This window comes from Phodopus roborovskii, unplaced genomic scaffold (assembly GCF_943737965.1).
Source record: "Phodopus roborovskii unplaced genomic scaffold, PHOROB, whole genome shotgun sequence".
Classification (NCBI taxonomy): Eukaryota; Metazoa; Chordata; class Mammalia; order Rodentia; family Cricetidae; genus Phodopus; species Phodopus roborovskii.
This window is the reverse complement of record NW_026126541.1, coordinates 6,895,893-6,909,934: the sequence shown is the minus strand read 5'-3', so window position 1 is coordinate 6,909,934 and position 14,042 is coordinate 6,895,893. Positions and strand designations below refer to the sequence as shown.

At 50.3% G+C, this 14,042-nt stretch overlaps 1 protein-coding gene across 1 annotated transcript; it reads left to right on the top strand.

Annotated features, from left to right (window-relative positions):
- The first annotated feature begins 8,674 nt into the window (after positions 1-8,674).
- Positions 8,675-10,612, top strand: Adra2a (adrenoceptor alpha 2A). The gene has a single exon (XM_051199824.1). The coding sequence runs from the start codon at positions 9,171-9,173 to the stop codon at positions 10,566-10,568; it is 1,398 nt and encodes a 465-aa protein (XP_051055781.1). The 5' UTR covers positions 8,675-9,170; the 3' UTR covers positions 10,569-10,612.
- Positions 10,613-14,042: the final 3,430 nt, after the last annotated feature.

Sequence of the window (14,042 nt, the reverse complement as noted above, 5' to 3'; positions counted from 1 at the left end):
TGATAAAATAATGTACAAAAAGAATTATAGAATATGACAAAGCATTGTTTGTGCCGAAGACACAAGGTTGTTTCAACATTAGGAAATCACATTGTAATGTATTACACCATCAGGTTAAGAAGGAACATATCACATGATCGTATCAATGCATGCAAAAAACCACTTGATAAAATCCAGCACCTCTTTGTGATGGCTTCAACAGCTGATTTTCCAAAAGAGCAGAAACAGTCAGTGTGGTGGTGATGACCTTTTCAATGATAAGTCTGTGTATCTACCAGATCCATGTCCTGAAACCTAAAATGAGCCACATACACATAAAATATAAAACTCCAAGCTAGCTCTGTGGAGAGCAGAAGACAGAATATTCAGCACAACACTGAAGCTGGAATCCTGCCAGGCAGGAGACTCACTGTATTTGGGCCTTGGGGGCCTTTGGGTGTGACTACTGAGTTTTAGGTGTAACACCAAAGGAACATTTATTGAAAGCATTTTTAATTTGAGTGTCATTAGACTTTTTTTTTTCTCTGCAAAAGGCACTACCAAGAAAATGAGAAAACAAAAGGAAACAAAACAAAAACAAAAACACTGCACTGAGAGGAAATACTGGCAAGGGATATATCTGATAAAGACTAATTTGAAATACATAAGGAACTCTTAAAATTCAGCATAAGGGAATGAATGAGAGATTTTATAATGGACAATGTAAAACGGGAAGTTCGTGAGATATGCAGATGTCAAGGAAGCTGAAAGGAGCTATGGGCATCAGTCACTCGGGAGTTTTGAATGACTAAGAAGCCGCTAGTACTTACCAAAGTGTCAAAGTGGAAACTACTGATGCTGACAAGCCCCTGGTGAAATAGCCAGTGTGCAGTTAGGAAGATGGTAAAGCGTCTGCAAGTGTGCAGTTAGGAAGATGGTAAAGCGTCTGCAAGTGTGCAGTTAGGAAGATGGTAAAGCGTCTGCAAGTGTGCAGTTAGGAAGATGGTAAAGTGTCTGCAAGTGTGCAGTTAGGAAATTGGTAAAGCGTCTGCAAGTGTGCAGTTAGGAAGATGGTAAAGCGTCTGCAAGTGTGCAGTTAGGAAGATGGTAAAAATGTCTGCAAGTGGCCTCCAGCCTGACCCCCGACAGCACCCTGCTTCCCCTTACCCTGCTGCCGACTTCCCCAGCTGGCAAGGCTGAGCCAACCGGGTGAAGGAAAATCAGGCAGTGATGAGCCTTGAGTCTTCCCACACTGTTTGGCCACAGTGTTCCCTTTGCTAGATGCCTCTGAGGTGTCAGTTGCTCACCTCACACTTGAGTTCCAGCTTAACTTGAGGACACCTCATGAGTGTTTCTTCAATTTTTGTTTTTCTTAATCTACTTACTGTCTGGTTGTGGTCCACCCCAACCCCCACCCCGTGTTTGCTTTTGTGTTTTTCCAGGTGTTTCCGTTGTAATACTTAGTGTATGTCACTGGAGCGTTTGGTGGTGGGTAGACTGGCTTCCCGATGTCTCTGTTGCAGGGTGGTGCATCTTTTGAAATCTTTGTCTCTTATTTCCATTTGATTGGACAAAAGCCTTGAAATCTGACCATAAGAGTGCTATTGTTTCTGTAAATATTCTTTTGGGTTTTTTTGTTGTTTGTTTTTTTAAAGACCAGGTCTTGCTATTTAGACAAGGCTGGCCTTTAACTCAGATTTGCCTGCCTCTACATTTTGAGTGCTGGGACCAAAAGTTTGTGTACTACTACTTTTTGTTTTTTCAGAAAAGCTTAGTTGTATTTTTAGTATCTTCAATCCCAACATAAAATTTCCTTTCAGAGTCCTCAGGACAGACTGAATTAAATGTTCGTGATTTCCATGAATGGACCCGATTCATGGAGATGTTCAATAAATCGTTTTATTGTTGATTAATGGTCTTGTATCTGTTTCTTCTAGTCAAGTGTGGTGATTGCAGAGTAGAAGCCAACTGGAAGGGTAAATTGGGGAGTAGTTGTGTGGGTTATGGAGTCACTTAGACTCAAAGGAAGGGGAAGGAGTCCACCACTGTTCACTGTGAAACTAGTCGTGGAGCTGGGACAGGTAGTGGGGGCTTCTTTCCAGGCGTGCTGAGAACCATATGGAGGCTTCGTACACCTATTAATCAGTGATCCTCTTTGTCAAGGGAGGGAGGGAGGGAACACTAGAGCAGAGAGGATGGACTTGCACCTTGGTACCTCCATCCCCTCAACTGAACCAGATGCCACTTACCTGAATCAGTCCATTCTCTATTGCGTTTTCAGTAGAGTTGGCTCTGGTGAGTCAGCTTGTGGAAGAAGACTCCTTGGAAGCATCGGTCTATTTGTCCAGCTTAATTAAGTTCCTTCCACTTTAACAGCTGGATTTCCCCCTCCTCCTAGCCTCCTTCTCCTGCAGTCTAGTCTATACCCCATTCTAGGTCCATCACAGTTGTGAATCCTACTTCTGAGTTGCCCCCAAAAGAGGTGATTCCTAATTTTCATGTCACAAGTTTTAGTATGGATGATCCTGCTGAGAGGTCTTTTAAGCCCAACTTTATTGGTTCTATGAATTTAACATTGTTTGTCCCCCTTCTCTAGTGTAGAGAGCCCCATGCCTTTCCTCCTCTAAGATGAGCAGGCCAGAATGTCAGCTGTTATTCTCATACACCTTTACCTTCCACACACAAATCTTTAACAAAGGTGTGTTAAGCCTGTTTAAGCTGTTTCTCACTTTGATGGTGTTTTTTTTCTTCTTCACATTTCTAGTGCTGGTTTATTAATAACCCATCGCTGACTTCCAGATCATAGACTCTTTCCATTGGTTCCATGAATATTTAGATCAATAAAGGAAGCAGTGTTGTTAGCTAAACAAACAAACAAAAAAATGCCTAATGTATATTCTGTAGCTATTTAACCAAAATCTGAGCTGAGTATTTTCTATGCATTCACACATTTTTAATCTTCATTTGTTGCATAAAACTATTTCCTGTTTTCCACACGAGGAGGGGAGGGCCCAGAAAAGTCAAGTAAATAGTTACTAAGTGGCAGAAACAGGACAAGAACTTATTTTTAACCTTACTCCAAGTTGGAAATATGAATGTCTCACTTGAATTGTGTCTCAGGACCTTTTGGGCAGTTTCTTCAGCAAGGAAGAGTTTGTGCCTGGTGGTGGTGGCTGAGGGGAACGGAGAAAAGATGACTCTAAGTAATAGTCATAGCTAGATTCCTATTCTCCCCTTCCCATGTTTCAGGCACATTGTCTCTGTGGTTTCTTCAAGCAAACATGAGAGGTGACTCACTTTACCTAATTAGATTAATGGAATGTTAGCTTAAGAATTATTACTGTGGGTGACAAATGTCTACTTTGTACCCATGGGCTGGCGCCCCCATCTCACCGGTCAAGTGTAAGAACAAATAGCCAATTCCAGGGTTGCTTTTCCTCATGTGTCTGGACGAAGCAGGGTCATCATTCCTCGGCCTTGGGGCCGGGCAGGCACTAATCTGAGAGGAGGTCCCAGAACCCTGAGGCGATATGCTTTGTGTGCACACAAACTTCTGAGAGTCGCACTTAAGACACAAACGCATGTAAAGTAAGGTTGCGGTAGAGTGTGCAGGAGCCCACTTCCCTTGGCCTCCTCAGGGTGGGGCTGAGCCGGTGTTCACTCCTATCCTTTTGGTCCTGGCTGGAGGCTTTCACAGAAAGGAACACCTGGCCTCAGTCTCTGGGCTAGTGCTTTAGAAAGTGACAAAGTCAGTGACAGGGCTTGTTGAGTTTGAGAACAGCCACAGAGAACGGCATCAGCGTGAGACATGAGGGGTGGGTGGGTGGCTCCTATCAACTTGCAGTAAGCCAAGGATGCCCACAAGCTTCAGCACAGGAAAAGTAAAGTGGAGGAAAGCGGAGAAGCTAGGTAAAAGCTCAGAGAAGCAATGTATTTTCCTGTTGAGTCCTCTGTCCCTTCTCATCAGCAGACAGAATTGACAGATGTGCACGGCATGAGCAGTAGCTGAGGACACTGTGTCCCACACCTGCTCATGTTCACATGGATGACAGTTGTGTTTAAACACCATCTCTCTGGGAGGCGGGGTGGGAGATGGCTTGCGTCTGTCTGAATGTGTGGCAGATTTCTAGTTGAGAGATTTTGACATTGCCTAGGAGTATGTGCTGATAAGTATGCTGGGTTTTTTTCCCCCTTAGACAATCAGATCTTCCAAAACAAACAAAAACTCCAAACCAAAATAATAACAGTAATAATAATGTTCTCCCTGACTCAGCTCTCCATTTACGTTAAACTGAAGTCCCCATCAAGGTAAGCAGATTAATTACTTTTCACTGATGTAACCAAATACCCAACAGAAACCACTTATTAAGCTCACAAGTCAAGGGTTTGGACCATGGTTACTTAGTCCCATGTCCTCAAAGGAAAGAACGTGGTGGTAGCAGGAATGTGCTTGCCATCACAGAAGGGACAGGAAGTCAGGCCCAGCTATAAAAGCCTAAGGCCCACCCCCAGTGACTCACTTCCTCCAGTGGAGTTACACCTCCTAAAGAATCCACAACTTTCTAAACAGTGCTGTCAGCTGGAGCCAGGTGTTCAAACACATGGATGGACCTGTGGGAGACAAGCTGCATTCTAACCACAGCAAAAGGCAAAGCCTCACTACTTTATGTCGCCACAACGCCACAGAGTAATTCTAGCAGCGTGGGATAACACTTCTGACACACGAGGGCCATTTTGTATTCAAACTATAACAGTAGGGCTGATGCCAAGGCAAGTTTGGGGTTTGGGTCTCTTTTGACATTGGAACCAGATGTAATTTGAGGACAAACATTGTTCAGCTTAAGCAGCATTTTTTTTTTTTTTTTTTTTTTTTTTTTGTCAAATTGATACAATTAGGTCATCTGCTGACTTGAATGTTCTTGGGGGAAAAGTAAAGGATGAGAGGGTCTTATATCTATATCCATGAACTAGTACACAGTGTAGCTCGATCCCGATTTGCTACTGAAATACTAGCCATCCTGGTTGTCTACTCGTGACCTGTTGTCCTGTTGTCTTTTTTGGCAGCTCAGATGTGGAATTCAATCTTTCAACTCATGAGCACTTAGATCTGTAGTATTTATTGAATTACTTATGTTAAAAATGCAAGTACTAGGATCCCATCTTAATCCTAGTGAATTGGCATTTCCAAGGGCTCTGTTCCAAAATATTTTAGCGGTCCTGGCATCGTACCCAGGGTCTCATGAAAAGAAGACATCTCTTCCAGGATGCTCCAGGAATAAAAGATGAGCCCACAGTGTGAGTGAGTGCGTGGCCTGAGCATGAGCCCACTGCATTTGTGTGTGTGTGTGTGTGTCTAAGTTTATTCAAGTTAATACTGATACCCAGGAGAGGGAAGGTTCTCGTCTCTCCATACTCTGTTTCAGAGATGATGAGAAATGTTCAGTCTCCCATAGAGTGAGCCTGATGCTAAGCCAGGGCAGTGAGCATAAGATTCCCAGTGAGACACACTGTGACCCACATGGTCCCTACTGTAGCAGCCACAACTAAAGGGGACCTCCCAGGATGGAGGAGCACCTCCCTCCCTTCCGACAGGATCAAACTCCTTAGTGGCAGGGTGACCTTGGGCTTGTGGCCCTCATGTGCTGGGATACAGGAATGCACCCCCGCACTCAGTTCCTGCAGTAGTTTTGAATACTGAACACAGATTTGCACATGCTAGTTAAGGGTTCCACCCTGAGCAGCATCCACAGCTCAGCACTCTCTGGATGAGCCTTTGCCAGTGTTCAGAGGGCAGAGCCTTGGTTGGTGGAGTGGTGGTGGAAAATTTTACATTCAGTTTACATCCTGTTTACATTCAGGAAACAGTCCAATAAATGGCTGGCAATATACTTAGGCTTTCTGACAGTTGCTTTCCCCATTTATACAAGCAATCGATCAGACAAAATAACATATAGTTTATAAACTGCTTAGCATTGTGCCTGACCTGTGGCCAGTGCTAAGAAGTGGGATGTTTTTTCCCCTAATAGTTCTAGACCTTCATGGGTATGCCCAGGGGATGGAGCTCCCTCAGGCCACCAATGCCAACTTCCACTATGAGATCTGCCTCAGCTCCTTTGGGGTCTGTGATACCACTTTAGAAGTTTGCATATCTGAGATCTGGGCTGCGATTCTCAACCTGAGCTCATTCTTCTTTGTAGGCTTTACAAAAATCTTCCCATAAATTGGACACTTCCTGCTGCCTGCTTTCAGTCACCTGGCAATGTCCCACTCAAGAGGCTCACAGCAGAGACTTGGGAGAAGACAGGGAACAAGAGTCTCAGCAGAGGGGACAGTCGGCCTTGTGGGTTTTCTTGAGAGTCTGAGAAAGTCCTCTCAGTATGAAGACAGGAGCTCTCGACTGGGGGAAGTGCTGGGGAGTAATGGTGCCCATTCAAGGCAGACATCTGAGAAGTACTTAGCATCTAGACAGGGATGAAACTATCACCTGGAGTTGGAACTGATGGTCAAGGTCAGGCATTTAGCCCGCAATCCTGAGCCTGCATCTTGATGTTCTGGGGGGGGGGGATCTGCTCAGAGCTTGGGATCTGGGCTTGGATGACAGCATATGACGTTTGTTTTAGAGGCCTCTGAAATATGACATACCTTTCTTTAGGTCTCTGTCCACCCTGTTGACGTTTCCTGCTCTGCTGGACTTCATGATCTGCCTACTGCTCCTCTAGAGTGCAGATGGCATAGTGAAGCTGGTGCCACTAACACCCAGCATGCCCGTAGCCAACTCCCATGTTCCTACCATTCTCAGCAGAGAGAGCATGGGAACAGCCTCTCTTCCTTGGCTAGCACCCTGCCCCATCCCCCACTGAAGGATGTTGTGCAGGGGTTGTAAGATGTGTGTGTTGGGGTTGTAAGGGAAAGAAAGGTACATGCAAGTGGTGTAGAGTTTAACTTTAGATTTTTTTCTTTTAATTTTAATTTCACAAATGTGTAAGATGCTGTATGTTAATTCAGTATTATGCACAGCATGTAATGACCAAAGCAGGGAAGTTAAAATTTCTATTTCTGTAAACGTAAAAAACTTTTTTTGATTAACACACAGTAATTGTGTACTTTTGTGGACAACAGTGTGGCTCTTTAACACGCACATACACAATGTACTGATTAAAATAGCATGATTAAGGCTTACATCTACTTATGTCGTGGCGCTCCTTTTTTTCTAGCTCTTCAGAACACAGCTGTGCTTCAACAAATGCTTAAGGGGTTCCCAGCAGTTTAAAGCAAGCAGAGAGGAGGGCTCAGGACTCCCTCACATCTGTAGAAGGTTCGAGTCTCACTCTGGTCGAGGTAGACACACAACACACACACACACACACACAACTCGAAGATTTCTGAAACATGACACAGTGCAGTAAAATCTGAACCACCCCCCCACCGCCCTCCTGAGCTTAGATCCAGACTTGTCCCAAGACAGGAGAAGATGTAGGAATTGACTAGAGACTGGAGCATGGAGCCTCAAGTCGCTTCCCAGCCGTGACGTTCAGTGGCCAGCAGGTGTCAGTGCGCCCTCGTCCTGTCACGGCTCAGGGCCTATGCTCCTGGACCCTTCCCCACCTCCGTTCAAGTGGGGCGCGGTGCAGACTCCAGGCCACGAGCGTTCCCCCCCCCCCCCCATAGCTCTGTGGCTGCAAGGACACGTGGCCTTCTCTTTCCTAAGTATGAACAACTCGGACCTGGTCTGCTTACGCGTGGGTGCTGTCCATTCCGCTCCAGCGGTTCCATAGGAACTGCACATGCTTATCTCTCCAGGATCTCTTCATCCCGGCCACCAAAAGCACCTGCGCCAGGGCTGGGGCGGGGCTGCTTCGCCAGAGACCCCTACACAACGCTGCGGCTCCTAATTCGGGTCCCAGCATCCTGGCACCCTTTCCTGGTAGAACCCTACCAGATGGGTGCACTCCCGGGTGTCGGGTGTCTGTCTGCTACTGTCTGCGGGCCGGCCCGGAGCAGCACGGCCAACTCCCAGCAGGGGCCGCTCCCCACTCCGCAGGCGCTCTCTTAAAGCCCCTCGTCCACTGTACCCGCCTTTCCAGAAGGCCGGTCCAGCCCGCGAGGCAGCGCTCTCTGGGGTCCGACGCGGGTGCGGGCTCTAGCCCTAAGAACTGGAGGCGCGAGGGGAGGAGGAGGGTCGGCTTCCCACGTGGGGGCTGACGCTGGCTGCTCGGCAACGCCGGCTTCATCCTGGGGCTATAAAACCAGTCCACCGTAGCTCCGCGGAGCAGCAGCGGCTGCCGCTTCTGTGCAGACGCCCAGCAGCCGGTGCACGCCGCCCAACCACCCCAGCGCCTTCAGCCCCAAGTCCTGCTAAGACTCCGAAGGTCTGCGGACCCCCACCGGGGCTGGTGCGCTCAGCGCCCACCCAGCTCGCGGTTAGCAGCCACCTTGCCTCGGCCGTGGCTCCCGGAGAGCCGATCGCTCACCTAGCTTGGCCTTGAGGACCCGGGGGGTGCCTTCATGCGGCCCCCACACCCTTCACCCCCCCGCTGCCGCCGCCCCCGAGTTCTGTGCGCTGCGTCCCAGCCCCAGCAGGGCGCACAACTTTGGGAGTCCCGTGGCTCTCGAAGAGGAGGCAGAGTCCGCGCCCTAGCCCGAGGTCTGGCCCAGCCCGCGCCACCGCGCCCGGGGGGCAGTGACAGAGTCGGAAATCGCTTCCAGGGTATAAGAAGACAGGCCTAGGACCCTGAGCCCGCACCAACACCCCTCGGCTGCCTCTTGGGGTAAGACTTCCTGCTTTCGCTCAGCTCAAGAGTCAAGGTATAGATGTCTATTTAAATACGTTTGTTTAATTTTCTGACATCTTTCCAAGTCATCAGGCCACCGATGATTTCTTTTCTCTTTTCTCTTGAATAATAAATCTCTAACCACCAGCTGGCCCTACTCTATCCTGCCGCGTAGAAATAAAACTTGGCTGTGTTTTTGGGGAGCTGGAAGAGAGAAGGCGCCCACCCGGAGCGTCAGAAGGACTGTGCTTGTCAGTACATGGACCACTAGCGGCCCCCCAGCTTGGGCCCGGGCTCCCTGCGGCCCTCTCCCTATGTGAGGCGCGGCGGGACGATCCACTCCGGAGGAAGAGGAGGACCCACTAACGCGGGGCCGGAAGGCAGCTGGCAGCAGGCCCAGGAGAACCGGCGCCCGCGTTCATGTTCCGCCAGGAGCAGCCGCTGGCCGAGGGCAGCTTTGCGCCCATGGGCTCCCTGCAGCCGGATGCCGGCAACATCAGTTGGAACGGGACCGAGGCACCCGGGGGCAGCACCCGGGCCACCCCCTACTCCCTGCAGGTGACACTGACGCTGGTGTGCCTGGCTGGCCTGCTCATGCTGTTCACAGTGTTTGGCAACGTGCTGGTTATTATTGCAGTGTTCACCAGTCGTGCGCTCAAAGCGCCCCAAAACCTCTTCCTGGTGTCTCTGGCCTCAGCTGACATCCTGGTGGCCACGCTGGTCATTCCCTTTTCTCTGGCCAACGAGGTAATGGGCTACTGGTACTTTGGTAAGGTGTGGTGCGAGATCTACTTGGCGCTGGATGTGCTCTTCTGTACGTCGTCCATAGTGCACCTGTGCGCCATCAGCCTGGACCGCTACTGGTCCATCACGCAGGCCATCGAGTACAACCTGAAGCGCACGCCGCGCCGCATCAAGGCCATCATCGTCACCGTGTGGGTCATCTCGGCCGTCATCTCTTTCCCGCCACTCATCTCCATAGAGAAGAAGGGCGCTGGCGGCGGGCAGCAGCCGGCGGAGCCCAGCTGCAAGATCAATGACCAGAAGTGGTATGTCATCTCGTCGTCCATCGGGTCCTTCTTCGCGCCTTGTCTCATCATGATCCTGGTCTATGTGCGCATCTACCAGATCGCCAAGCGTCGCACCCGAGTGCCGCCCAGCCGCCGGGGCCCAGACGCCTGCTCCGCGCCGCCTGGGGACACCGATCGCAGGCCCAACGGCCTGGGCCCGGAACGGGGCGCGGGCCCCGCGGGCGCCGAGGCCGAGCCTCTCCCCACCCAGCTTAACGGCGCCCCGGGGGAACCCGCGCCCGCCGGGCCGCGCGACGGGGATGCGCTGGACCTAGAGGAGAGTTCGTCGTCCGAGCACGCTGAGCGGCCCCCGGGGCCCCGTAGACCCGAGCGCGGTTCCCGGGCCAAGGGCAAGACCCGGGCGAGCCAGGTGAAGCCGGGGGACAGTCTGCCGCGGCGTGGGCCGGGACCTGCGGGGCCCGGGGCTGCAGGGTCGGGGCCGGGAGAGGAGCGCGGCGGAGGCGCCAAAGCGTCGCGCTGGCGCGGGCGGCAGAACCGCGAGAAGCGCTTCACGTTCGTGCTGGCTGTGGTCATCGGCGTGTTCGTGGTGTGTTGGTTCCCGTTCTTTTTCACCTACACGCTCATAGCGGTCGGCTGCCCTGTGCCCTACCAGCTCTTCAACTTCTTCTTTTGGTTCGGCTACTGCAATAGCTCGCTGAACCCGGTCATCTACACCATCTTCAACCACGACTTCCGCCGCGCCTTCAAGAAGATCCTCTGCCGTGGGGACAGAAAGCGCATCGTGTGAGCCAGTGGGACGTGCCCTGCTTACAGGCGCTTGTCCGATGCAGGCCCCCGAAGCCGCCCCAGTGTTCTGAAACCCAGGACCTACCTACCTGCTCTGGGCGGTACCTAACTTGCAGCGAGCCAGGTTGGTGGTCTGGAGGACACCTTTTGTTACAAGTGTAAAGTTCCGGCTGTGAGGGACACACGCGCCTTACCATGGTTGTTATGGCTGCTCCCCGCCCACAGCCACTTTCCTGGTGGGCTACCCCTGATCAGTATTGTTTCCTAATGATATTGTCACCCTCTTCCCCTGGTCTGACTCTCCCAAGCTCTTCAGAGCAAGCGCAGTGCTAGAGAGGGCATGGCTGCCAAAGGGTCAACGAACCAAGATTTTCCAGTCCTGGCTAATTAGCACTCTCCTTCCTTAAAAACCCATTCAGGGCAGCCCTGCCTGCCCCCCAACCCCCACTGTAAATATACATTATTTTTGATAGCATACTTTGACGTCCTCAATGTTGGCCTTGGTGTGGTGTTAGAATCATGGCGGTGGAGATGCTCTCCAGTCAATTCAGACAGTGGTTCACCAGGCCCAGACCAAGCTCCTTTGCAATGCAAGCCTTTTCTAGTGTTATGTCTATGTGGTTCTCAGTGCTTTTCACCAGTAACTGGTGACTGCCCCTTGGACATGGGTCTGCTTTGAGATTTCCTGACAGGGAAAGGGTTTCTGTTCATTCTTTCCCCCCCTCCCCCCGTGCCTAACAGCATAATTGCCTTTTCCTATGTAAATATTACAGCGATGGACCAAGACAGAAGGAAGTGAGCCTCTGCCTTGCATCAGCCCTGTGTATAAAGCCATTATCATCCGAGCCACCACCTTAAAACTGACTCTGTGGTTCCCCACTCCTCTGGGGCCAAGGCTTGAAGAAGAACATGTATGTTTCTATCCTGTATGTGCGCCGCCCTCCCCCAGAAAATGCTGACTAAGAGGGGAATCTTTTAGCCGCTGGTTTTAGCCATGCAGGAGTGGAAATTGTGTGGAAGAAATAACCCTGATACAATTTGCACAAGGTAAACAGCAAGAAGACAAATCGGCCTGCCGCAGGGTGCAGCGCCAGCCCCAAGAGCTCTTGGGTCTGAAAGGGTTCCCTTGCCCTCACTCTTCTGGCTGAGACCATGGCAGGGATGAATTGCCAGAGTGAGGGAGGACGGCGGAGACTTTGTGTTTACAGCCGGGTTTCTACTTATTTTAGGTGGGCAGTGGAAGGCCTGTGCTCTGATTTCACGAAAGGAAAACTAAGTTTGTTGCTTATGACGGTGGATTTTTTTTTAAAAAAAATAACGTTTACAGATCAAATGTGAAATAAACATGGATTGAATGGTCCTCCTGTCTGGTGATTGAATTTTCAGATATTTGAACTCTGGTGTTACCCATAACACACACATTGAAAATTATCTTTAAGCCCCTACACAGGAACAAATTGCCATTCATGTGTTCCTTCCATGCCGGCCATTGTGTGCCTGTTTTAGGCACTGCCTTCTTTAATCTTTTCAAGAATGCTATGAGGTAAGTCCTATTGTTATTCCCATTTTACAGGTAAAGAAACTGAGTGCAGAGGGCAACTGGCTTACTTGGGGTTAATAGGTGTGTAAGTTCATTATATTCCATTTCACCTGGTTGAAAAGTGTGTGCTCCTAGCCCCAGAGTTGCCAGAGTTGTGGCGTTGACACTCCTCTGAAGGTACATTGCACACACAGTGCAGGTATCCCAAGTGTGTGGTGTGTTCATGGCCTAAAGGTGTGTACTCCTCAAAGCATGTATCTATCCCAAAGTGTGACGTGTACATACAAAAGGTGACGTGTACATACAAAGTGTGACGTGTACATACACTTGGGAATGGGCGCCATTAGTACAATGCACTAACGGACAATGTGGTAACTACTCCATAGCTGGGTACAAGCACGTAATATAGTAGTTGGTGGCTTCAATTCTCTAGCCAGAAGCATGCGTCCTTGATGTATGCCTCTCATGTCAACATCTGCCCCTTTGCTTCCGAGGGTTCAAGACCCTCACAAAGATGGTTATAGGTTATAGGTTTAGTGCTCAAAGGGCCTTAGAGATCTGGCGAGTCCACCTTATACCGCAGCTGAGGGGGGCCGGCCAGAGGAAGTAGCTTGCTTAGGATTCCACAGGTCCCACAGGTGATGGAGCCCTGGCCTCAGGCTGCCCTGAGTTAGGGAGCCAGTGAGCCCTATGCATGGCTGTGAAGAAGGTCTCCTGCTGCTGCTGGGTGGAGAGGCCTCAGGGAGGAGGGGATTTTGAGGGACTGATACAAATGATAGGATGTGGTTTTGATGGGAGGAAAATTTTTGTTAAGTGCAGGCACCTGTAGCTCGTGAGCAGACCAGCTCTGCATGCTCCAGAAAGTGGGTGCTAACTGCCCTCTGGATACACTTGCAGCATCACAGGGGTGGCCCTGGGAGGAGACCAGGACTGGGGAGCCTGGGAGAGGAAGGCAGAGGGATTGCAGAGGAGGTCAGATACTGAAGTCTGCTTCCAGGCTACCTCTCCCAGACTCCTATCTCTCTATTCTATGGCTCCCACTGTCCTAAAGGCAAACAGTGCTAGACAATAGGCCAGCTTGGCAGGCCTCCAGGACCAGAGCTGTGTGACCCAGGCATCCAGGCAGACAGACACACAGCTCACCATTGGCTGTGTTCTGACCTGCTTGCTGAGCAGGTGTTTGCCTTGCCTATAACCCCACAGGCCGGTTGCTGCCTAGAGGGAAAAGTGAAGGTAGTGTTGTGAATGGAGGGTTCAGGACTGTGGCATCTCCCATCTAATGCGTTAGCAGAGAAGCCTCAGAAATGGGTGCAGCCCAGAAAATGAGCCCAAGAGGGTTGGAGCCCACGCTGGACTACTGGGCTTCTGAATCCACAGTAGAACTTACTGTTCATTTCAAAGGGCTCAAGTAGCAGCCTGTGAAGGTGTATGTGGGGGACTGAGAGTGGAGGGGTGAAGAATGGATCTTTCCAGAAGGAACAAAAGACTGGAGATGGCCCCACATCGCCTTTCCGTAGTCCCTGGTTCTTTTCTGGGCCAAGAGAGTTGACACTACTTCATGTGGTTTTTACAACTGAGGGGCCTGGCAGGATTCCTTGCTGTGAGGGCAATGGGTTTGGGGAGGGTAGGACCCTTACTTTAGTTTAGGCAATTGCACACCGCCTCCCACAGGCTTTCTTCAAGGACTCAGGGCTCAGGTGAGACTGTGATAACGTGGCTCAGGCTTTCCCTTCTCCACGACTCAAGTTTAAGAGCCCAGATGTGGCCTGTGTCCCTTCAGCTGCCATACCTCCTAACCAGAGATCCTGAGAGCTGGCTACTTATGCACTATCCCAGGCTTACTCCACCCATTTCCCCCTGGCCTCTCTGTCGGTTATGACCTATCTCTAGCACAGATTCTGTTTGGTTGTAGGGTGTAGAAAGCTGCTGAGAATT

Coding starts and splice junctions, on each gene's coding strand:
- Adra2a (XM_051199824.1), top strand. CDS start 9,171: ATGTTCCGCCAGGAGCAGCCGCTGGCCGAGGGCAGCTTTGCGCCCATG.